General features: G+C 44.8%; 1 protein-coding gene across 1 annotated transcript in view; it reads left to right on the plus strand.

Annotated features, from left to right (window-relative positions):
* The window catches only part of LOC135206030 (fibrillin-2-like), a 141,822-nt gene that overhangs the window by 89,467 nt on the left and 25,987 nt on the right, over positions 1-26,368 (plus strand). The window contains 4 exon segments of the mRNA XM_064237200.1: positions 20,854-20,932; positions 23,251-23,538; positions 23,659-23,781; positions 25,288-25,428. Of these exon segments, the coding sequence (XP_064093270.1) occupies positions 20,854-20,932; positions 23,251-23,538; positions 23,659-23,781; positions 25,288-25,428 (631 nt within the window).

The following is a 26,368-nucleotide window of genomic DNA, read 5'->3' on the forward strand; positions in this document are numbered from 1 at the left end:
CCTTGGGACGAACCGACCGTGAGCTGTCCCAAGCGGGGGTGGACTTAGAGAAGCCCCGGAAAGAAGAGGTAGAAGAAGGAATTGGGCTAAGGAGACTACCTGCCTCACTTACCTGCTCTCCCAGGGCCATAGGTTTGGTGTGGATGTTGATGGCAGCCACATCCGCCATCAAATCCTCTTGGTCGTCTGGATGGCAGCGATGATTGGGGCCGCCAGACGTGGCTGGACTGACGCCGAAGGGGACCCCTTGAACAAAAGGGTTCCCAGGCTGGCGTCCAAGATGTAGGGATGACCCAATGGCGCGTTTCTCCCATACCCGGAGACCCAGCGCTTCAGGTCCGTCTTGGCGCTCTGGCGGGCGTCCTCACCCGTCTGTTGGGGAGGAAGGGGAATTAACCTTCCCGACATAGGAAACCAGTTTGTTGAACAATATTGTCACATGGTTTATTACAATTTTCATCATTAAAAAAAGGGGGGGGGTGGTTAAGATGCTTACCTGATCATTCATAAGGAGCATCACCATCTCGTAACAGATGGTACAGGCCTCCGGGTGCCAAACCATATACGGCAGCTGTCCCTCCTCGGCTACAAAGGGGACGGAGCAGTTCGCGTGAGAGCGACACACTTCGTGCCCCAAGGTCTCGCCAAGGGAGGCGGAGCACCCCGGCAACTGACAGCGCACCTTCTGTAATGGTAATTATTAATGAGTATCAGCCTCAAGGAGGGCCGGAGCTGCTCTGGTGAGGGTATGGAACTTAAACTAGATAAAGTTCAAGACTTACTCATTAATAAACATCCATTGTTCCGACACGAATACAAACCCTCGGTCCTTTAACAATAGGAAGTAGCTAGCGGCAGCTGGAACGGTCGTAAGCTTCGAACAAGGGGAGAACGGTAGTTAACTGCTTATCCGACAGTGCGCGCGCCCGCGCGCCTGAGAGGTGAAGAATTACTTTTGCTTTCAGCCGTGGGTGTGAAGGACGTGTTCGTCATCGCTCTCTGCCCGCTTCATCGTCGTATGCTTTGTTTATATTGTGTTTTCTACTAATGGTTTGTTTGACTTGAAAATGAGACTGTATGTACACTGTTTTCATTTTCATTACTTAATTATGAGCCAACATGGAGCTATCGCCGTAGATGCGGCGGTTTCCGCTCTTTTCATGAAATTGATACCCTTGAATTATGTCTCGGTGCCGAGGGCGGGCGCGCTCGAGTCGAGTCATGTATTTTGGGCGAAAGTGTGTAATTGAAAAATGTAAGTACTCTTTTCATTATATTTTTGCCCTGTGCGTTCGTTGCTGAGAGCGTGACTGCGCTCGGTGCGAGCCTCTTATTTTGTATGAATAAAATGCAATGAAAGTGGATTTCCAATTGCAGTATTCTTTTTCATTTTCATTTATTTAATTGCATCAATTTTAATTTTGGATCAATTTCCGCTCTTACCCGGGAATTGATCCTTACGATTTATTTTCATTTATTTAATTGCATCAATTTTAATTTTGGATCAAGTTTCCGCTCTTACCCGGGAATTGATCCTTCCCCCTTTAAGTTCTATGAAGTGAATCACAAGTGCAGTATTCTGTTTCATTTTCATATTACTTTTCACTGCTGTGCGGGGGTAGGGGAAGCGAAGGTCTGCCAGGAAGTCGTCGGAAAGCTCTCCCGCGACTCCCTTGGTATCCGATTCTTCGTCTTCTTTCCTGCCCCCCGCTCAGCTTCCTCGTTGTATCTTGTATTTGGGGTCTTCCTTGCGTTCGGGGTGAGGCATGTCTCCCCCCCGTGCGTGAGGGAACCCCTCTTACTAATCTGTCTGTGCTACCGCAGGTGCTACATCCGTGGGAGACGACCTTGGACAGGTATGGACCACTGCGGCGGCAGGGCGTGCCTAGCATCCACGATCTGCTGCAGCATCTAGCAAGGTCTGGGGCGATGACCCATGGAGCGGTCTCCACTACTACCTCCACTGCCGCTTATGCTGCTCCCCCCCGCCTGGTCTACTCCCCCCATGCTGTGTCGGTGAAGCCATCTGCCGCTACTAGGGCCGGTCGCTGCCGTACCGAGGGGGGTTATGCCGCCACTGCCTGTGTTCTTCGTATTGCCTGCCCCAGACTTCCGCTGTTCCAGCAGCTCGCCCCTGGACCGGCCACCAGTACCCAGGTTCCCACTGGCTGCCGATGATTCGACGAGGCGATGGCTGGGCCTGCCATACCTGCCGCTGATGTGGTTCCCGCTGCTGGCTTGGCTGTCCCTTCTGGGTCTACCGCTGCCGCTGTTCCTGCCGCTCCTGAGCTGGTTGCTGTACCTGTCGCTCCTGGTTCCTGCGCCTGTCCATGCTGGTCCGGCCCATGGTGTGTCTTCCCCAGTCCCAGGTCCTTCCGGACAGGTGCAGTCGGGCCGTGTTGCTTTGGCAATAGCCCCGGCTCCGGCCTGGATGGAGGACCTGACGACTGTCCTGCGTGAGCTGATGAGGAAGAGGAAGAAGAGGAAGGTGTCATCTTCGTCTTTATCGTCTGCTGCTGCCTCTTACCCTTCGACTATTAAGGCCCATAAGCCGAAGAAGAAGAAGGCTGCCTCCCCCCCTAAGAAGTCTCCTTCGGGAACTTCTAAGGGTCCGTCCCACCCCGGTGGGACGGGGGTTCCTTCTGCTGGTCCTCCTGCTCCTTCGGGAGTGGGGCCCGTCTCCCCTTCCGTAAGGAAGAGGTAGACGGGGACCAGAGGAATACCGGTTAGCACTGGTACTTCCTCGCCTGGTGCTAGCGGCGATGCCGCTACGCCAGGTTCTGGCTCGGTCTCTCGTTCGCGAGAGATCCCGAGTGTACGCTCTCCCTCGGGAGACCGTGCAGCCAAAGTTTCGGCGCCAGAGTTCACTCGGCGCCAAGACCGCGGCACGGAGCAGAAGGCTGGTGAGAGCCGCTCAGGTGACTCTCGCCAGGCCAGCGGCCGCTCTCGCAGCGACCAGCTGGTAACCCGGGTTTCCCCCTAAGAAGGCTCCTTCAGGAACTTCTAAGGGCTCGTTCCACTCCCGTGGGACGGGGGCGTTCTTCTGCCGGTCCTCCTGCTCTTTAGGGAACAGGGCCCGTCTCCCCTTCCGCAAGGAAGAAGAAGACGGGGACCAGAGGCGTACCGACTACCACTGGTACTTCCTTGCCTGGTGTTTGCGGCGCTGCCGCTACGCCAGGTTCCGGCTCTGTCTCTCGTTCACGGGAAGTTCCGAATATACGATCTCCCGCGGGAGAGTGTATAGCCAAAATTTTGGCGCCAGAGTTCGCTTGGCACCAGGACCGTGGCACGGAGCAGAAGCTGGTGAGAGCCGCTCATGTAACTCTCGCCAGGCCAGAGGCCGCTCTCGCATCGACCAGCTGGTAACCCTGGTAGACGTGACTGTCTCTGACCAGCCACGGGCTGAGGCTGGGAAGAGGTTCCCCCCTCCCGATCGTTGGTGCCAGCCTCGGCTGGTACCAGCGCTATGACGCGCCGCGAGAACACGCACTGGTCTCACCGCGACAGTGGTCTCTGCAGGTCTCCTGACCGCCGCTCCCACAGGGACCGGGCGGATAGGGGGACCAGCAGCAGCTCCTCTGCACACAAGATCGGGGCCGCTGTTCTCGGTCCAGCCGTTTCCCTGGGAAACGGCTCGACTAGGCCTGCAAGTTGGCGATCGCCTGCAGCCCTCCAAGCCCGCTGGTTCTGCACCAGGAAGAGCGTGATCGTGAGGGGCATGCCCCGCATGATCCTGTCACGACGCCGTAAGTACCAGGTACGATCTTCGGACCGACCAGGACGTACGCGCAAGTGGCAGGAGGAATCTGAGAGGGGTCTATCGCAGTTCCTCCTCCTTAAGGGGGAGGTTCTCGGAATGCTCTTGTTCGAGGGGCTTGACGGTCCTACTCTGCAAGATGCTATGACTTCCGAGATCCAGAGGAACTTTGTCGAGGTTATGGTGCTGATTCGTCAGTGCAACGACCTCAGGGAAGGATCGCCGCTCCCACCAACAGAGCCCACGTCTCGGCTCGAGTCGTTTTGGGGCCCGAGAGGGAACCCAAACCGACGGTGGGTCTGCCGCGATCGAAGCTTGCCGATTCTGTCTTGAACCAGAGTCTCTCGTCTCTGGATAAGAAGGCTCTCTCAGATCTGGCCGGTCGAACAAGCTACTTCCACCTCCTCTACTGCGACAGCCGCGTTTCTACGTGTCTTCGGACACCGTATTTAAATACCCCTTCGGTCCTCCTGAGAGGTTTCAACCTCCTGTCAGGTGTTAATCAGCCCCACCCAGACGACGTTCACAGTGGCGGCAGACCCTTACCTACAGGGCGAGTTCGTAACCCTCCTCGGGAAAACGTTTTCTCCTGACGATACGTTTTCCCAGACTCTGAGAGGCGATGGCTGTTCCTACTCTTCTCCAACTGCTAGTTCCACTGGGAAGGCGAGAGAGTATCCAATTCCTCCCCCATTCCCTCTTTCCTTACAGCTACGAGGGAAATGGGAGGGATCCTACAGAGATTTCTCTGTAGGATCCCACATTGGGGACTGCGCTACCGGGGGGACCTTCGGGTCCTACCTGACGTAAGCCCCGGTTGTTGAGGAGGGATCCTGCCCCATCCTCGATTTCTACGGGAATCGAGAGGACCACCAGCCGATATCGTTTGACGAATTCGGTGGGGGTTTCGCAGAGTGCTTAGAATTCTACGGAATTTCTAGTGCATTCAGAGTGTTCGAGTTTTTTACGATCTCCAAACACTTAGGCAAGACCACGGTCCAAAGTGAGCGAGACGAGAATCCCCGATAATTGTTACGCGATAATCGGGAACCTCGCCTATGCTCGAATTCCTGGAATTTCTAGCATTGGGAAGAAGACTGCTGCTGAAAGAAGAGTATCTCACAGTAGGCGACCAACCTGGAATAGAGAAGAACGGACGGGAACATCCAGTTTGGCTTGAACTATCGTCTTCGTTATTCTGTTCACCATTGAAGCTTTTCTTCGAGGAAGACTTCTCCTTCACTCTCTTGATAGAGATCGAAGGTGGTCGATCTCCAATCCTTATTTTGTTTTCTTGAAGGAAAAGAATTTAGGATGGAGATCGTTGTTCAGAATCCTACAAATATACTACGTATATTAACCTCGTGACATGATTCTGCTAAGCAGTTGAATTGTCCGAGGGGTAGGCGCATATCCTAGTTACTCTATGGATTGCGACTTAGACGAATTGTATCTTAATTGAACTGCAACTCGGGGTTGCCTGCAACCTTCCAGGAGTTTCCAGTTTCAATTTTATATATACTTATGGTTTTGTCACAACAACACCATTTCAGCTTTTGTATTTACCGAAATTTGTTTCGCCTAAGTATAATTGCTCGAGCATATCTTTTTATGCTCGGTGGTTCTAGCCGAACGCATTCCTTCGTGGAATGGATTACATGGCAACTCAGGATGACGAGTCAGCGACAGCTACTGTGTATTGAATTGCCCAAGGCAACTCCGTACCAGCTGCCGCTTCGAGATGCACAGTTGGTTATGTCTTTCTCCCCTGCTTTGATTGAATACCAACCGTATCTCTGCCCAACAATCACAGACTTAAGTCTCTGATTAACGGGGATTCTCGCATACATGAATGACCATCTACTGCTGTGATGCTCAAATTCATCACCTTCAGTATTGCGAGAATTTACAACAGAGATATCTCTTCGACTTTCATCTTTCTGTTTACCGCACGGTAACAGAATTCTGTAATAGTCTCTTGCTGCATCGCACTGCGATAATGCGAATGATTTTTGCGGAATCTGAGTTTGTCCTCAAAATATCTCATATTCGTAGGTGTGCAATTGTTCATTGTTCACCCTGGATTAGCAGATGTATTGAAAGACATCGCCTACTCCCACACCTGCCAGCTCTACTTCCAAACGTTCAGCCCATGAGAAGCAGTTCTTCAGGCGGCTCTCCCCTAAGTTTTCATTACTGAAGAACGCCCCGCTTTCATTGCAACTACGACTTCTCACCAGACAGCAATGAAATAGTGGTTAGCGTTTTCAGTCATTTGTAAGCACAGGTTCAGAATCTTGAGATTCCTTCTCTCGATTCAGCTGGAAGACGTAGGTTGCATTCATTGCCTACCTTCGTCTTCAACGTCACATAGTGTTGTTTCTCCTTAGCTGAGATTCAACTACTATGAGAGTGTCTTGCCTTCAGGGACCTAGGTCTCTAGACGGCAATTGAACTTCGCCTTTTGAGCATATGCCTTAAGAGAATCATCACCTTGCCGTCCGGCATTGGTGACAAACAAATGCATTATGTGTTTGTTCTCTCGGCATAACCCTTTAAAAGGCGAAGGTCACGTGACTTACTCGGATGCTTGGACAACTTGCCTCACTTCCGATACCGAACCAGTCAGTCGGCAGCTGTCAGAGCGCCCGAGTCAGTTACGAACTACGCTGTGGACTTAGTTCGGTTGTTACGGAGCAATCATTACTTCGTCTTAATAGCTTGTCACAGTACCCATACCATCGACACCCACCATGGAGCGTCGGTGTCCTATCCACTACCGAGAACTTCGCTGCATGGGGATAGGAGGATGCGAGACTCTTCGTGGCAAACGGACAGACCAGTATGGGTACTGGACATCACCGAAGTCGAGAAGAGGGATAGGTCATGCGACTATTCCCTTCTTTTCCTCTGAGGAAACTGCATGACTTTTCCTGCGAAGTCAAGCATCCAGGGGATGGGGATCCGTGACGCTCGATTTCGTACCGAACTTCGTAGCGAAGACTCAGAACCCTTCGGTCCCTGACGATCGGTTCGAGTCGTTCACAATCCCCTCCCTAATGGACTTCACCGCCTTCGATGCGAAGGAGATGCTGCTTTGTTCACAAGAACTTCTCCGTGGTGCAGGTACTGAAGGCAGGGGTCTGGTCCAACCAGACCACATGCACCTCCTTCTACCTTCGGGATATTGCCCACAGGTCCTTGGATCTTTTTCCTTGGGACCCGTGGTGGCTGCTCAACACGTTGTGTAGCGAACCCAGACCCTCGCAGGCTGAACAGCATCGAGTCCTGGTGTGACTGTAAGAATGGATGAGTGAATGAGAGTGTGACTGGCTCCTCTTCCCATCTTTTTCTTCCCCTCTACCTGTGGGTAGAGGGACACGGTCGTCACCCTGCTGGATAAGGACGAGATGCAGGTGAGCTACTCAACAGAGCCCCATCCTATCCCTTTCATTAGGGATAGGAGCATATATCCACCACTTCCTCCAACAAGGGGGAGGAAGTGGATGCCAGCTTGAAACAAAACCCATACTTTATGTTGCCTCTTGCAAACAGGAACAAGTTCTTGCTTGCTGGTACGAAGAGATACGCTTGCCTCTCTCTTAGTACTTGTCCCAGAGGTCTGACCATTGATCCTGCGGTGCACAATCGGACAGAGGCTTGGACCCCTCCCTCGCTCTTACGACCAGGGAGGCTTTCCAAGGTTGGACGAACACCAGTCTGTTCACCAAAAAGACTCAGATTCCTCCCACCAAGAAGTGAGTCTTCCTATTGTTAAAGGACCGAGGGTTTGTATTCGTGTCGGAACAAATGGCAATTTGTCGAAAATTGCATTTTTCCTAACTATATAAACCTGAGGTCCTTTACATATAGTCCCACCTCATGCCACCCCTCACTCTGCATTCTTTTGCATGGGCCTAAAGCAAAAGTGATTCTTCACCTCTCAGGCGCGCGGGTGCGCGCACTGTCGGACAAGCAGTTAACTACCGTTCTCCCCTTGTTCGAAGCTTACGACCGTTCCAGCTGCCGCTAGCTACTTCCTATTGTTAAAGGACCTCAGGTTTGTATAGTTAGGAAAAATGCAATTTTCGACAAATTGCCATATTCACTGAATAATTTCTAAAATAATAGCTAACTGCCTGCTCTCGGTCCCACTCCTGGATTTTATGTAGGTCTAGTACTTGAGATCCCATATCTGCCGGGCTATGAGGAGGACAGACCTCAATTCTGTAAGTCCTGCCGGACTGGAGGGCTACATATGAACGTAGGTGCCTACATGATCTCCAAGAATGAGAACTGAGCTATAGCAGGTTTAATGCAAAACTCCGGTGGCGGATGTGAGGGTGAGTCACTCTCCGCTGGCACCGCAAGGGTCTGGAGCTGTTCACTGTACGATCCCTCAAGGCTTAGCTCACCTGAAGTCTCATTTCTCTTTGTCCTAGCCACTGGCTGTGGAATAGGCGGAGGTGGCGGGTCAGGGGAAGGTAATTCCATATCTGACGTTGCCTACCTACTGAGGGGGGGTGGGAACAAGGCTCCTATCCCAATTCCACTGTTAGAGGAGCTGGAGAAAGAGACAACGGAGCGGCGGAGTAACATATGTACTACCCGCAGCTATGTCTGTCATCCGGCGGGGCTGGAGGACTATAACTCGGAGCCGTAATACCCCTCACAACCCCCACACTCGTCCCCCTCCTTCCACTTATGTGAAACTCAAGCGGACGTTCCTCACTAAAAGTACTAGTACCACGAGTTATAATGGTTCGGCTGGGCCGAGGCTAGTACTGGGTAGGGGTAGGGGGTTGCTAGGGGGGGTGGTCGGTCGTGAGCGTCTGGCCACCTGTCCGATCAGAGGTGGTCACCCATTAGCGGTTGTGTAGGCTACCACTGTAGGGGTGGTAGTGTGACTGGGCCCATGGCCCGTCGTGGTTGGTACAACAACCGGTTGGGGTGGCCCTCGATTGAGAGGTATAGCCTACTACTAAGGGTTAAACCGAAGGAGGCTAGGCCAAGACGAATGTTAACCAGACCTTTTACAGTACAGTAATACAGTATTGCATAATGACAATGATGGATATACATCAGACTTGATAATGAGGTACTATGGAAGAGTTGCAAGGGGATCTATATATATATAATATATATAATATATATATATATATATAATATAAATATATATAAATCTATATATATATATCTATATATATATATATATATATAGATATAAAGATAGATATTTTGAGATAGTAACCGATATGGATTTAACTGACTAACCGAGATCACTAGCGACACGGAACGTCAGGTTAAATCTCCTCTAGGATATCATTATGCGGACAGTACCCTCAACTAAACCTACCAAGCTCGAATTTATTCGATTCAGACTGGCCAGGAGGATAGATTCCATGAAATGAAAGATTGAGAGGCTCTCTTATCATTGATATCTCCTCTGAAGAGCCTTAACTTCTTCAGGGAAAAGACATAGGAGTAACGGTTAAGGACAGTTAGCCTACCTTATTAATATAGTTGGGCTGAACTGATGGGTGGCAACTCTTCCACCTCTTCAGTGAATTGATGAATAGATATATTTGCATATATTTACTTTTGAAAATAATAATTCATGCAAATTTACGTTGGGAAGAGAGAACGAGCTACCAACTCTCTCTCTCCCACTAAATAATAGACCGCGTAGCCTATCAATGATAATAATAATATTATGTCGACATCACTCGGACGCGCTCACGAGCTGGGGGGGAGGGAGTACGAACATTATCAGTCTAGCCCCCAGACTTACCCCAGAGTATGTTGTGAACGCGTTCGGTACTTCTACGACATCATTTCTAATAATAGTAATAAGTATAATAAGAGAACACAAGAATTAGATACTTTTAAATGCAAATAATATTTGATTTATTCTTATTTAAACTAAAACATGCGTACCTAAATCCCACGCGTTCTTGCTCATGATCCCAAAATGGCGGGGGGACGCCAGCTTCCCCGCAATACTTTCTATGGGGCCGAAAGCCAATAAAGGAAGTCCTGCAATCTTATAATTTATGAAAAACAGAAATTGGGGTACTCAACTTTGGTGCAGAAGACATCTCAGCGGAAGCCATCACGAAATAAGCACTCAAATCACAGAAAATCATGAGCAAGAAAAAACGTGTCGTAGATTAACGAGTTCTAAAACAGGATTGAAGGTGGCGCTCGGGTCGGGTAGGGACAGTAGTAGCGAGAGGGGGGAAGTAGTAGCCGTTGGGTCGGCTCTCCCCATGAGAGGGATTTTGGAAAGGAAACCTTTAATTGGCAGGAGACCTGTGAATAGTGGCTTCCACTCACCTTGTACTTTATACCCGACGCCCTTAGGGTGCTCGCGCGAGGGTAGTAACCTCAGCATACCATGCTAGTTTTTTTCTCTGGTATAGTATTTAGAACCTATTTATACTAGAAAAGGGATTTTGACGAAGGAAAAATCTATTTCTTGGGGAAGACCTGTGTCGCCCGGTGAAAAATCCCCGTAGCTCATTTTTCAAGTATAAATATATCCTAAATATACCAGAGAAAAAGCTTACATGGTATGCTGAAGTTACTACCCTCAGTGCAAGCACCCCGAAGGGTGTCGGTATAAGTAAAGGGGTGAAGTGGATTACTATTCACAGACCCTCTGCCACTTAGAAGGTTCCCTCTTCAAAATCCCTCTGCGGTGGGAGCCGTTCCAAGCATCCCCCGCCTCACCCTCCACTCGCTACTACTAATACCCACGCGCTACCTCATTCCTGGAATATACCTCCAGGCTTGGATTGGCCAAGGGTGGGGGAAAATAAGGCGAAAGAGAAAAAGGGCTGGGTTCACCGGGCAACACAGGTCTTCCCCCAGAAATAGATTTTTCCTTCATCAAAATCCCTTTTCTGGGTTCGACCTGTGTCTGCTGATGAAAACATATAAGAGAATTCCATCCAAGCCAAATAGAAATCAAACCAGTATATCAAATGGAGGTTAATAAAAACCTTAGGTTTCATTGAAATTGAATTTAATGTCTAAACTTAATGTAGAAAATAAACTTATATACTACTTAAACTATGGCTTAAACTATGACTTAAGAGTAATATTTACAAGAACTGGTAATGCTAAAGTACAACATGGTACCAAAGTAACTGGATGGATATGTACATATTGGGCGTAAAACAATCATGGCTTTACGACCAATATCACAGTAATATATACATAAGTTCCAAGGGCGGGATGGCCAAGGACCAGCCCGGCCCGGAAGAGATAGGTTGTGGGGAATACGAGCGAGTCAGGCAGGAAGGAGAGAGTATTAGGGAAAGGAAACCAGAAGGGCTAGAAGGAAGTCTATAAGGCACAATTATTCGGGGGAACTATGCTTCCTGCTGCCACTGTTGGGAATTTAAGGGCCTCTATATTTTTGAGATAGCGGCGTTTAAATACTGCTGGAGATTTCTAACCCGTATACTTCTTCAGGTCCTCAAAGTTCATGTTTTGAAAATAGTTAATAGAGGTGGCTACTGCCCGGATGTCATGGACATGTGGGACTGAATCCAGATTGGCTTGTTTAATAAAGTATAGTGTTTGTTGCCTAATACCTTTCAGAGAAATTGTCCCACCTTTCTCTCTAATAAACAGAGGGCCTGAAGTCTTTTGAGAAGTCCTGGCTAGGAAGGATTTTAGTGTATTAACCGGACACAATGATGTGTCCTGCATAAGAGGGAGAATTTTCCAAGGAGTCCACCTGTTCTGTAGGTCCTCGTTTTTAGCCAGAAATTGCCGATTGGGTAATAGCAGGACTTCACCTGATGGGAGGAATTCAATATGGCCTGGATTCCTGGAGAGAGCCGAGAGTTCAGATATTCTGGCACCTGAAGCTAGGGCCATCAAAAATAATGTCTTCCTAAGAAGGGTTAGATATGGGCATGCCTCATTGTTAGAGTCCGAGGCAAGTCTAAGGACATCATTCAGGAACCAGGAGACCAACTGGGGGCGATCTGCTGGTCTCAAGCGGGCGCATGCTCTAGGAATTGAGAAGAAGTATGCGTCTGATAGGTTAATATTAAAACCTACCTGGAAAATCTTCCGTAATGCTGATTTTACCATAGTAATGGTACTGGCGGCTAGACCCTTCTCGAAGAGAGATCTAAAAAATGAGATGGCCAAATTTGTGGTCATCTCGTGAGCATCTGAGTCCTTCAGAAAGTTAGCTCATTTCTTAACTGCTGAATCGTATTGTCTGACCGTTGAATCCCTCTTGTCTGATTCAATAAATAGCATATTTAAAGGGTCAATGCTTGCATCCTTCTGAGCTGCAAACTTCATGAAGTCCATAAAGTTAGGGCACTCAGAATTCTTGAGGAAGCTGACACAGTCTGAGTTTGTACTACCTGTGTCAATTCCGGATGGGGGATCCGTTTGGGCCTGAGATTCAGTTCTAGAAGTGGATACCAGTTGCTCTTTGGCCAGTCGGGTGCTACTAGGGCTACCTGGCCTGTGAAGGATCTCAGTTTGTGTAAGACCTTCATCAGAAGATTCACTGGTGGAAAAAGGTAGATTTTCTGCCAGTTGTTCCATTCTACGGACATTGCGTCTATGGCAAATGCTAGTGGGTCTAGGTTAGGAGCCACGTAGCAGGGTAGTTTGTGGTTGGCTTCCGTGGCAAAAAGGTCTACTTGAAGGCCCTGAATTTGATTGCCAATCCACCGGAAGAAATCTGCGTCCAGTGACCACTCCGACTCCAGCGGAGTTGTCCTGGACAGTGAATCCGCAATGACATTCCTCACTCCTGCTAGGTGAACTGCAGATAGGTGCCATTGGTTCTTTTCTGCCAGCAAGAAAATCGCCAGAAGAACGTGATTCAACTTGCTTGACCTGGAGCCTCCTTTGTTTATGCAGTGGACTACTACTAAAGTGTCCGAGACCAGTCTTATATGTTTCTTCTTGGCCGGAGACAGACGTTTCAGGGTCAAGAACACTGCCATTGCCTCTAGGATATTGATATGAAACTGGCGGAATGTCTCCGACCATGTTCCTTGTACCTTCCTCTGCTGAGAATACCCTCCCCACCCACTTAGGGATGCATCCGTGTGGATAGTTAAAGACGTAGGAGGGAACTGAAGAGGTACTGACTTGGACAGGTTCCGGTGATCCGTCCAAGGATGGAGCCTCTTTGTCAGAATAAGCGGAATCACTGAAGACCTGTCTCTGAGTCTGATATTGGCTCTTGATCTCCAGACCCAATTGATATCCTTCAATCTGGCCTTTAACAGGACGTCCGTCACGGACGTGAACTGTAGCGAACCTAGAATCCTTTCTTGGGCCCGCCGAGAAGCTTTCTTGCTCTTTAGAAAATGCTTCGTGGCTTTTGCTATCTCTTTTGCCTTCTTGATTTGGAGTGATAGCTCGTGTTTGTTTAGGTCTCATTGGTTTCCCAGCCACTGGAAACGAGAAGCTGGGGTGAGCCTGGATTTCTCTCTGTTTATCTAGAATCCTAGTGATTCCAGAAACTGCATCACCTTGTATGTTGATATGCGGCATTCCTCAACGCTGGTTGCCCAAATGAGCTAGTCGTCTAGGTAAGCTACCAACAGAATGCCCCTCGTCCTTAGAACTTGTACTATCGTCTCTCCTAGTTTGGTAAATATTCTGGGCGCAATGTTGAGTCCGAACGGCATGACTCTGAATGAGTAAGCCTGTTTCCCTAGTTTGAACCCTAGGTACGGAGAGAAGTTCCTTGCTACCGGAACGTGATAGTAGGCATCTGTAAGATCGATAGAGGTGGTGACGGCCCTACGGGGAAGTAAGGTCCAAACCTGCGAGGTGGTCAGCATGCGGAACTTGTCGCAGCGAATGTACGAGTTGAAACGGGACAAGTCCTGAATCACTCTTCTTTTGCCTGAGTCCTTCTTGGGGACACTGAACAGACGTCCCTGAAATTTTATGCGCCCCACTTTCTTTATTGCTTTCTTCTGGAGGAGGTCCTTGGTATAGTCTATCAGGTCCACTGTAGGCTTTTGATAAAAGGTGACTGGTGGAGGAGGCCCTTTCTCCCAACTCCACCCTAAGCCTTTCGAGACTATACTGTGGGCCCATGGACTGAAGGTCCAATGGTCCCGGAAAAAATACAGCCTCCCTCCTACCTGCGGACCCTCACTGGTTGGGTGCAGGTCTGGAGCCTCTGCCTCTACGGAAGCCTCTTCCTCTTGCTCCGCCAAGTAGTCGTGGGCCACCTCTGGCTTGACTACTTCCGGCATGCCTACTATAGGAGTGAAAGAGATCTCTCGCTTCATAGGTAGGGTTAAAGACCAGGGAAGTTACTATAGCCGAAGAGGCTGTGGGGCTGATGGAGTTTGCACTAAGACAAACTGCTGTTGGGGGTGCACTTTTGAGGTGGAAGGTTTTCTCCTTGCCTTCTTCTTGGTTTTAGATTGGTGTCCGGACCCTTCGAACTGACATTTGAAGGGGAGACCTCAGCGAACCCGAAAACTCTGGTTTGCCCTGCATGCCTCCTGGAGGATGTTGGTAACTTCCTCCTTTGAGAAAAGGTTTTCTCCCCAGATAGAAGACCTGATGAGCCTATTGGGCTCGTGTTTTATGGAGGCACCCGCTAAGAAGTGCTTCCTACAAGCACGCCTTGCCACAGCAAAATCGTACAGGTCTGACTGGAACGTTTGTAAAAGCGCCTTAGTCAGAACCCTGAACACTTGCTCCTCATTGTAGGTGGACGCTACCAACTCCGCCGCAGTGACGGAGTTGATAGACCTTGCCAGTCTGGTCTTTGCCTCGAACTCCGTTTTCACTAGGTGATCCGGAATCCTAGGCAATCTCTCGGAAAACAGGTCGGAAGCGCAGTCTGGGTCGAGTTTACCTCTGGTAAACGTCACCGGAGTATCCTTCCAAAAGTCTGGTCCAGTTGGAAAGAGAAGGGAGGTAGCCTCCGTCTCCCTCAATACTGGAAGCGGCTTGTCTTCTGCCGCAACTTGCAGCGTTAAATCCGCCACCTTAGATGTGCATGGTGACGGAACGCCGTCCGAGGTCACAAACATCATGAAAGGAGCCTTTATGTGGCATTAACTTTGTGTAAACGCAACCCCATTCGGACAAGGTGCGGACCCAGGTGTTTTGAGCCTGCTTTCTCGGGAAGATAACCGTCTCCTTGGGGACTTTATCAACCCGGACCAGCGCATGTTGGGCCAGTCTCACAAACCCAGGGAATGGGAATTGGAGACCTGGAGGAAACACAACTCAAAGTCCTCAATCGGCCGGGTCCCGCATCCTTCAATAGTAAGTTTCCCGTCCAAGAACGGGGCATGTAGTGCTAGCCTCCAAGGATTCTCCTTATCAAAAGGAGGAAGCTTGGAAGCAAGCGTCCGGTACCATCATAGACAGCGCCGGAGTACCGGAGTGAAGGAGGCCGGAGAGCATATCCTCCAAAGGCTTTATCCTCTCGGTCAGAGACGTAAACACCTGACCGGAGGCATCCGGGGGTGAGGTGAGGCGCATTGCCTCAAGCCTTTGGTCTATGACCCCACTAACCTTCCATAACAGAAGGCTAGTGAAGGCTTCTAGGTCAACACCAGACTCCACCGCCCTAGGGACGGTGGACTGTAAACCTATTCCCGCAGTAGGGGAAGGGTTTAGGGCAGCAGGCGATTGAGTAGAGGTCGATGACTGTGGGGCCGAGGATGACTCCGTCGCTGCTGGCGGAGCTGGTTTTGTGCCTTTCTTCAAGGTTTTTGTTTTAAAAGTTTTCATTTTGGGAGCGACAGAAAGTGCTCCTGCAGCAGGAGGGGTGGGCTTAGAGAAGCCCAGGAGGGAAGAGGAAGAAGGAGTAGGACTAAGTAAAAGACTTGCCTCGCTTGCCTCCCCACCTACCTGCTCCTCCGTGACCATGGGCTCTAGGTTTATGTTGATGGCCGCCACGTCGTCCATCAGGTCCTGGTCGTCGGTGGCCGGCATGGTTGCCAACCGGATGGCTTCAATCAGCGGTTCAGCTACCTCCGCTGGCACGGACGTGGTGGCTGTGGCCCCTTGGAAAAGGAGAGCACAAAGTCCTACATCCAGCACGTATGGCTGTCCTTTTGGGCGTTCTTGCCAAAGCCGGCCACCCACTTCCTCAGGTTGGTACTCACTTCATGGCGGGTCGCTGGATCAGCCTGTCAGGGAGGAATCGTATTAGTACAATGCCTGGAACAAAATCCAATATAACATCTTATTAAGTTATTATGACATGACTTAAACACAAATGGTGTAGTGAAGAAACTTACATGCTCATCAACTAGAGAGGAAACCATCTTATAGCACACCGTACACGCGTCGGGGTGCCAGACCATGTAGCTCTCCAGCTGTACAGCACAGTTAGCGTGAGAGTGGCACACTACATGGCCATACGGCTTGCCTAGGGAGGCGGGGCACCCCTCTGCCTGGCAGCGGACCATCTGTAATGGAAATTGATTATGAGTACCGAACTTCCGTAAGCAATGGAGAGAGCATGCACCTTAATCTAGAGGTCAAGATCTATTCGCTACACAAGATCAAAATAAGTACTATGAATAAAGTAATTACTTTGGGTGAGATTGCCTGGACTTGCTTCTGTCCCTATAATAGGTATCGGTTTGTTGTGCGGGATCTGAGGTCCGCCGATGCCGGAGAGGGGAGGGGGTGGAGGGGTTCTCCGCCACTCCACCAGGCATCTGGCTGGTTGGAAGGCTACATTGCGTGGCCGGACCTAGTTGATGAATTCCGCCAAAGCCGAGAATTAGGACGGAATAGAGAACTGGCAATATATTTCTCAATGCTCTGTTGCCGAGTGTGGGGTGAGTCACACAGGCCTGGTCATTATAGGACTGGAGCTATGTGGCGGCCCCGAAGCTCTGTCCGCTAGCTGAATCGCTCCCCCAAACTCTCTTGTAATGCAGGAGGAAAGGGGCTGGTGCAGGGGAAGTCAGTAGGATATACCTTTGAACCTGCACGCACTAATTTAAAGGGAGCGAAGCTCCCCGGCCGAATCCTCCCGAGTGAGAAGGGTTGGAGAGCAAAGCAACGAGCGATGGAGCTGCTATAATGAATGCTCTGGAGCTACGTCCGCCGACTGGTGCGGTACCACTTGTGAGTCGGCGGCGTCTACTCGGAGACACACGGGGTGGTATATAAATAATAACTCTACACCACTCCCTCCCTCCTTATTTCACAGTCCTCCCCTCCCCCTCTAGTAAGAGGAAGGGGAGGGGGGGGACCTGGCGCATGTGTTTGGTCACGAACGCCTGGCCACCCACCCAATCAGAGATGGACCTATACCAGGTAACTTGGCCTACCCTTTGTAGGGAGAAGGCCAATTGACTCATGGTCGCTCTCGATAAGGAGGCTATGCCGGGTAGCCAGACGTACCAGACCGGCTTTACATAATATATACACAATATAAATGCTACAATATACTATATTCATAGCGAGGCCTAATGGAGGGATTGCAAGGATATTAGGCTAAGAAAGGAGGGGAGGAAACACCCGTATGGATCCAGCTAAGTCCCGAGAACACAACAAAACTGGGCAGGGTAGGCCAATTGACCACCCCTGCCAGACTGAAGTGGACGGTAGACCTCGACCAAACCTACTAAACCGAAATTCTTCAGTCTAGACCGGTCGGGCGGGTACCTCAGGCAAAACTGCTAAACCAGTTTGTTCGATTTAGGCAGCAGTGAGGTAGATCCAAGATCACACCGGTTGAGAACTATTATCTTATAACATTCTCCCTGCTAGCCTAATAGCACCACAGGGGAAGTTAGGTGTGTTTAAGGGTACTAGGTAAGGGACCCCTAGCCTACCTTCCTAGGCTAGCCTAGGCTAGGTTTAACTAGGTGAGGAGATGATGCAACCCCTCCAACCTCATTAAATCAATCATGTACAAAATTCAGGAGGGAGGGAAAACGAGAGAGAGAGGGGGAACGGCCCCTCCCTCTCTCTTCCCGAATATGATAAATATGACAAAAATGATATTATGCACTGTTATAAATCATGCAGAGATAGGCGCCAACCTGCCCTTGAACTGCTGGGGAGGGCCTTTTATTTACGACATAAACTAACGCACTGCTCTGTACCCCTAACGAAAGCCAAGAGCGGGTTAGACCTACCCTAAAATCAGTACGGATAGGTATTGTAAAACATATATGGTACTGACGTAACGCATCAATTTAGAAAAAGTACATATGCCTAACATATAATTGTAAAATTTCGTAGGTCTCGTGTGCTGAAAATTTGCACATGTTCCGATGACACTCCCAAAATGGTGGCTGAGGCGTTCCGATGACGCTCCCAAAATGGTGGCTCAGCAACGGTGCCTACAATACTATTCTGAAGGGCCGAAGGCGAATTATGGGAAAAATTCCATCATAAAATCAAAAACATGTAAATTGGGGAACTCAACTTAGGTGTAGAAGTAACATCTGCCGTAGCCATGATGAACAAATGGATAGAACTCGGCAAAACTCCTGGAGCGAAAAGACTAGCAGCACACACAAAGACCGCTAATACAGGAATGAGGTAGCACATGGGTATTAGTAGCAGTAGCAAGTGGAGGGTGAGGCGGGGGATGCTTGGAACGGCTCCCACCGCAGAGGGATTTTGAAGAGGGAACCTTCTAAGTGGCAGAGGATCTGGGAATAGTAATCCACTTCGCCCCTTTACTTATACCGACACCCTTCGGGGTGCTCGCGCTGAGGGTAGTAACTTCAGCATACCATGTAAGCTTTTTCTCTGGTATATTTAGGATATATTTATACTTGAAAAATGAGCTACAGGGATTTTTCACTGGCAGACACAGGTCGAACCCAGAAAAGTGGATAGCAGGATCCTTTTCACCGGCGAACACAGGTCGACCCAGAAAAAGCCATATCATACATTCATCTCAATGAATGTCGTACCTCAGAAGAAATAGAGTACCAAAATTTACCAAATGGGAGCCTCTTAATCAATTTTTAGTTTTCTGTTCAAGAAAACTATTGAGATGGCATTGTCTGTCTGTCTGCCTGTAGATCTCAAAAACTACTGAGGCTAGAGGGCTGCAGATTGTTATGTTGATCATACATCCTCAACTCATCAAACTTAACAAATTGCAACCATCTAACCTCAGTAGTTTTTATTTCATTTAAGGTTAAGTAAGTCATAATCTTGCATTTGACACCGCTATAGGTGCTAACAACACAGGCCACCATGAGAGCACTTGTTGAATGAACTGAAGTAGTTGATGAACACCTCTCAGGAAAGCCATTTTTCAGGTATTTTGCCAGGTGATATAATCTAGCTAGCTACTATCCAGGTGTTTTATTTAGAGTGCTATATATTTGCTGTATTTAGAGTAGTATGGAGTTGCATCTTCCTGGATTAAAATACTTGTATTATCTCTGGTTCTTTTATTTGCAATCTTTAGTTATGTTTTTTGGTAAAGCATGAATGATGAATTATATAAATGTTCTTTTTCAAACCAGAACAAGCTATCTTATTCTAACATTCTCAGAGTCTTACAAAGTACTACTCTATGAACTTATGAACTATCCTTAAAACATTCACTAGATTAATAAGGAATGGTATGTTTATTAAAATATGAAAGGGAGCTTTCACTAGCATTGCACATCTTTTGCGATGTGTGTGAAATTCTTCATGCTTATTTAAAACTTCAATACTCTCCCTCCTGTTTGGGAGGCAGAGACATTTTCCATAGCATTTCCCCTATTTTTTTATGCACTTGTTAATTCTAACAAAATTGTGATGTTTCAGTGCCATAGCTTCATCTTCCAACAGATATGTCTGGTAAACTAATTCCATATAGGTAAGTTATTGTCACAAAATATCTTAAACTTCCAGTATACGAGGATTTTCATGCTTTCTTTATTAAGAGTTTGGCATGCAGTATAGCAGTATATGTAGTAGTGCTGTTGTGTTCAGTGGCTCTTAAATGTCTCTGTGATTCACAAGTCTGATGACTGAATCAGCACTGGAATGTCTATAGTAGTTTCTCAAATAAAGGTCAAATATACTCGTATGCATAGGTCTGCCCTTCTATTTTCTCTTTTATAGTACTACAATTATTTCTCTCGTCAATGTTGACATGTGTTGTTCCAGATGTAGAACAGTTCTAAAAATTATTTCTTCTAAAATTATTTCTTTTACCACGGTAAACTTTCATCAGTCAGTGTGTGTGAGGGATACTCATGAAGGATAGCCTGTTTTTCTGTCTGTTAGTGTTTTCATGATAATTGAGGATTTTTTTTAGATATATATGTAACTTTGAAGTGTCATGTGTAGGCATTTTAGAATATTTCATTAACTGGGGTATGTACTTAGGTGGCCAACTGAGACAGTTAAAGAAAAGACTGAACGTGTCTCTGACCAGCTTTAACCTCGTATGCGCAGGAGTTGCTAGATCTCACAGATTCCTTGCTGTACAATCTTTGATTGTATTAACCGGTTACCAGCTGGCACTTGGAGATTATCTTATTGTTAAGACTGAAGGTTTGTTCTGCATATGAACAAACTAAGTCTTGGTCACTTGGGCCATCATTTCTGAAGCGTCCAGTAATTGCTCTGTCTGAGATGCCTCAGGGGATATCTCAAATGGTAAGATGCACCAGGTTTCAAATGATTCCTCAATGAAGGATAACTAATATATTGTACCCAAAACAGTGTTTCAGGGTTAAGTGTTTCATTACATTGTGCAGCATTCTGTTGCCTGAATTGTAATGTGTGTGCTAGCAGATACTCATGCTCTATAAGAACAAAATGTTTTACTTGATTTTAGAGGTACTGTGAGTTGCTTGGCAACCCTGAGCTGTGTTCATTGTTTGCTCTGATGTTTTTTTATGAAGACATTGCCTCCTTGAAATGAATAAATCATAAATCAGTTATTATTTCAATATTTCAAAGTTTCCTTTTATTATCACAATTAATGAAGCTTTTCAATAATCAATTGAAAGGTTTGCCTCATATACAGTACAATAAAAAATGGCCCTTTTGACAACGTTCCAATATTATTACGTATTATTATTATATGTTGCATCTTAAGTGTTTATTGTAGAAAGTAGTTGCTTTGCCCTGCACAGGAGCAAGGCAGGAGTAGTAGCAAACGAGGCCGATGTGACAATGGATATCGTTATAATAGAAGACAGCGGGCTTGTATTGGTATGTGTTGGTTGCATGACAGTCACATGAAAGCTTCTCTTTGTTCTCTTTCTTTTTACAGAACAGATTTAAAAATCTAATTAACTATTTGTTTTATTGCTTGCATGCCATAGTTTGATTTTTTTTTCACTAAATCATTCCTTTGTGGCACATTTCCTAGTTTTTTGCAAATTAACACTTATTTGATAAGGTCCACAAACACTTCTAGTACTTTGCTAAATGAAAGCTACCTTTCTTTTGTCTAGGATATAGGGTATTAGACATGCAGTTACTTGTAAAATTTTAAGCCATTCTTTAACCTACAAAATATTGAGAAAAAACTGTAAAGTTTTATGTACCTTTTGATATACTGTATAAAGGAATTTTATTAGATATGCTATAAATAAAGACTCCTTTAACTCTAAATAGGGCTTTATACTGTATTATTACTTTATTCTTCATATAGTATATAGTCACTTCTTTTTTATTTGGTGTCTTGCAAGCATTGTGACAGTACAGTATACAGGAATTTTGAATAGTATTATTATGTGGGTCACAGTAATTTTTGAATAGTTTTGTTACTTTATCATTATTTGGCAAGTATTTCTTTTGTAAGTTGCCTGTAAAGTTTTATTTCATTGCCATGCTAAAAAAGACACACTTCCATCTTCATTGTTGTGCAGGTAAAAAAACGAGCTTTAATGTGTTATGCTCTGAAAGGGTGTGAACTTTTTTAATGTGCTTTGAAAAATACTATCCTGTTCCGTTGAAAAATAGAATGCCATATTTTAAAGACATGTGCATGGATTTTATTTGCATGGGAAACAACAATGAGTTTGTTACAGAATACATATAACACTTTTAAGCAACTCACCACGTAGGATGTATGTACAGTACAGTACGTACTACTTTATACAGTTCATTTGCTAGATAGTCAATGTCTATTTTACATGTTTTACAGATAGAAGAGGTATAATGTATTCATTATTTGTCAGCATTGTTAGTCAGTGTTAAGCAATAAGTAAAACATGGAATATTTGCTATATTAACCCATTATGAAATATTTTTAGTGGAAAGTGCTTATTTGTGCTTGTTTACTATATATAGAGTGCATTGTACCATCATTATAAGGTAGTACTTTAAAGATATTCTTGTTTACCTTTCCAGACACGTTATTAATCATTGTTTGCTAGATTAAAAATTGTGTATGACTAATAATAAGGGGCTTGTTTTTCGTGGCTTTCTTATGAAATATTACCATGGTTTTGAAATATTACCATAAAACCAATGTTATTAGTGATGGATGCTATCGCATCTAACAAATATGGAATGGTATGCTTTTGCTTATTTTGAGTTCTGTGTTTTATCAAAATTTTCAGTTTACCTACGTCATAAAAAATCAGGTAAAAATTAGGTTTCTTATCCACATTGCTAGTTCTTTGTGCTGTCCTTATCTGTTCATGTTCTAATTTTTGGCATTTTATCTAGCCACCTTCTTTTACCTCTTCTTTTGATTATCTATATCTAAACTGTAATATGGGCTTTATTTGTCCCATAAAAATACTCCTTTTATCTTTACCTTGAGCTAAAAAGTTAATGTTTTTTTATTGGGTCACCTTCTGACTCCCATTTATACTAGGCAAAGGTTAATCTGTGGATTACTACCAAATTTTATAATTCTGTCCCTGTTTTTATTTGACTTTCATTGTCAAAAAAAAAAATCTTTTGCTTTCTTGAAGGCTGGGATTTGCTCTTTTCCCTTTCTCCTTGTTTTCATTACATCTGTGGTAGATAATGGTTTTAAGTCACCCATTCCATTGGTCTAGCTCAAAAATTGTAGTGTGCACTTCCTTTGAATATTCCTTTTAAGATACCAGACTCTGACAAGATCAGAAGTCTGTTTTTCTTCACTATGAATTCATTCATTGCATTGTTCTTTTATATTGAAATGTTATAGTTCCATAAAACTTGTTACAACTGTCTTCCCCATTTCTTCAAATATGTGAGATATGTATTCTGTCTTTGCCTGGAATCTTGAGAAATTGGTCATGCTTAGTTGGAAAGAAGTTAAATTTCACTGGTTTTACTGATGTCATCAGCATTTGATGATTAAAATGAGAGGACAGAGGGACACCTTTGTTATTTTCATATCCATAAGATGAGTGTTTAAGGGTTTATTCTGCAGCTTCTAAATGTAGATCAGTTATTTATTTATTTTTTTTCATCAGAAAAGTGACTGATTTAAAAGTCAAGAATGCACTCTCCAGGGACTAAAAAGACTAGATTTATATATGACATATATTTTGTTCATTATAGTATTTTTTTTTTTTACCATTTAGATATAGACGAATGTGCAGAAGGCCGTGATCTATGTAACAGAATCACAGAGAAATGTGTTAATTCACCTGGTGATTACTGGTGTTCACCAAAGCCAAAACTAACAGACACAAATGGTACAGACAGTTCTGTATCATCACCGCCAGCAAGAACAACTACCACTTCTACTACAACAACAACAACAACCACAACCACTACACCTGCACCTTCTACCCTTGACCGAAGTCGTATTACTGGTCCTCAGTGTCCACCTGGGACTTCTTACAATGCAAAATACCGAAGCTGCCGAGGTAAATTTATTTTTATTGCAAATTAGACTGAAATTTTAATTACTTGAGAAATATTGATGTATTTATTGAGAAAATATTGATTTTTATTACATTATTGTAATGTGTTTTGTTTTTCAACAGATATTGATGAGTGTGACAATGACCCATGTGATGAAAATGAATTGTGTGAAAATACACAGGGATCTTTCAAATGCGGTTGCAGGGATGGTTTTCGTAAAGACGATTCAGCTGATGAATGTAAAGGTAAGATTAATTTTTATTCACTTTGTGTAGATTCATTGGTTATAAAAAAAGCCATAACCAACTTGACATTTTGTGTCTTAACAAATTGAGGAAGTTCTTGATTTATGTAATAAGTAAAAAAAAATTATAGTACAGCATTATGTTTTGTTTTAAAGTGCGTCATTGGAAGAACACAGTCATATGGAACCCAATGAAGGCAATAATATTGCTAAATAAGTACCAAACAAAAAAGATTTACTTAAGTGGAAAAAAGAAAGTACAGTTAATCCAAGTTATGACAGCATAAACATTTAAATTGTGATAATAATACCACGCCCTTTCTTTATACACGACGCCCTTGGAGGTGCTCGCGCGAGGGTAGTATCCTCTGCATACCAATGTTTAAACTTTCTCTGGTATATTTGGACACTATTTATATCAGAAAAGTAGCAAGAAGGACCTTTTCACCGGCGAACACAAGTCGACCCAGAAATACCATTTTGAGCAGTGTTATCAAGAAGTTACAGATCCCTGGAGGAGGCAGTAGCCCTCCAAAAATAAGAAGAAAAATATTCTACCAGTAGCAAAGGAAGTCACCATGCACGTGGCACCAATTTTCTTGCAGCATTGAATTACGTACTAATATAGTACATATATAAGTATTTTAAGTACTAACTTTGCACATCCACTGCTGCTTGGCTTTGCCAGGAAAAGTGGGCAAAGTTTGTTGTTTGGTAGTACTTACAGCAGACTGGATACATACCCCTTTGTTCTTAAGACCCTATCCCAGTTTTATCAGATTTATTTGTTTACCAGAGGATTTCCAGGAATCTTGCTTTTAAAAGATACAAGGTAGCTCTCTCCATGGTTCTTTAACATGGTGTGGATGTAGGTTAATGGATTTTTTTTTACTTATTTCATCTTTTTACCCAAACAGTTCATAGGGCTTTCGATTATACATCCAAATTAAGACTTGACATTGGTATTGTGCAGCCACACCAGTTCTTTTGAAACCCCAAGGCATGTCTCATCTGACATGACTTTCAGGGCAATGATTTAGTATTCCTTGTGTCTCATTCTGCTCTAATATTTTATTCACTTGCCGATAGGCTTACCGAGGTGACATGCTGCTGTGATTCATTTCATTGTTTTGTTAAAATTATCTTAAATCATTTTTACAACGTTGTACAATATGTATTGAATTCTCAATTTTTTTTTTTTTTTGCACATTTTTAATTACCTGATATATTTTCATTTTTACAACTTATTTAATTGAATTTATCAGAGGATATACAATGTTCTAAGAAGTTTTCTAAATTAAGTTAACATTTCCATCCATGGTTAATGTAATTAACAAATGCTTAAACAGCTTATCCCATTTGGTAGTAAACATTACCATGTGATCTGCAACACTGGATTGTGGTACAAAAGTTTTTAACATTCATAAAGTTCAGTTAATGATACAGTGCATATGCATATGGTATGGCAATTTTAACAGGTAATTTATTTCAATTACTCTTATAACAGATATCAATGAGTGTCAGCTTGGCCTACATTCGTGTGAAACGACACAGCGGTGTGATAACACAATAGGTTCCTATGCTTGCATAAGAATTACAGGCTGTGGTACTGGCTATACTCTGAATCACAATACTGGTGAATGTGATGGTAAGTCTAAAATATCTCACACTGGATTTCATTGTACAGTATACTGACTAATATTGTAGCAATAAGTACACAATTCTACTGTGCTTAACATATTAAATCTTTCTCTTGAGCCCTAACAGCATTACAAATATGAACTTGCTTTGGGATTTAATTTTCCAATAGTGACACTAATATTTGAGAGGATGTGGTTTGTAAACTCAGGAAAATGGAAATTTCCTTATAAATTTGTCATTTTTTGTTATATTGATTTAAAATGTATTTGTAGGAAAACTAGCGTGAAAAACATGGCACAAAATAGTTTAAATCAGCTTCTTAAGAGAATAATACATGGATATGCCACTTGCAACTTGACAAGGAATTCATCATAATTTATGTATGTATTCTTGTCTGGGTTAGAAGTTCTCAAAGTAATCATGAATTTTTTATCCATAATTTAATTGAGGGTATCATTTCATAATTGATTATGTGGTCTTATTTCTGGGAACTAGGACATGACTGTGTACAGAACAAAATTTTGACCCAAATTATGTTTTATGGGGAAGTGGGTAATAAGTTGAAGGTGGATATCAGCACCCAGAAAATTTTTGAAGTGAATAGTTGCAAGTTCATTCTACCCTTTCATCTGTTTGCTTGAAGTGGTTGCATTATACGGCATTATGTACTGGGACCATACAGTATTTTAAAAGTTATTCCTTTATTTCATAAAACAAAATAATGAAAATAAGAGAAACAGGGATGACAGATATTCAACACTTGTGTGGTTAAGTAGAGAGAGATGTGAAGTACTACTAAATATAAGACTATTCAGAGCAGATTGGCCTTTATTGTAGTCATATCAGAAAATACCAGTCAGTCTCAGGGGGGCTTTTATCTCATTAAAGTCAGTATTGTATTGAGTTTGTATAAAATTCTTATTCAACCTTAAAAAAATTACAGCTGT

This window comes from Macrobrachium nipponense, chromosome 29 (genome assembly GCF_015104395.2).
Source record: "Macrobrachium nipponense isolate FS-2020 chromosome 29, ASM1510439v2, whole genome shotgun sequence".
NCBI classification, from domain to species: domain Eukaryota; kingdom Metazoa; phylum Arthropoda; class Malacostraca; order Decapoda; family Palaemonidae; genus Macrobrachium; species Macrobrachium nipponense.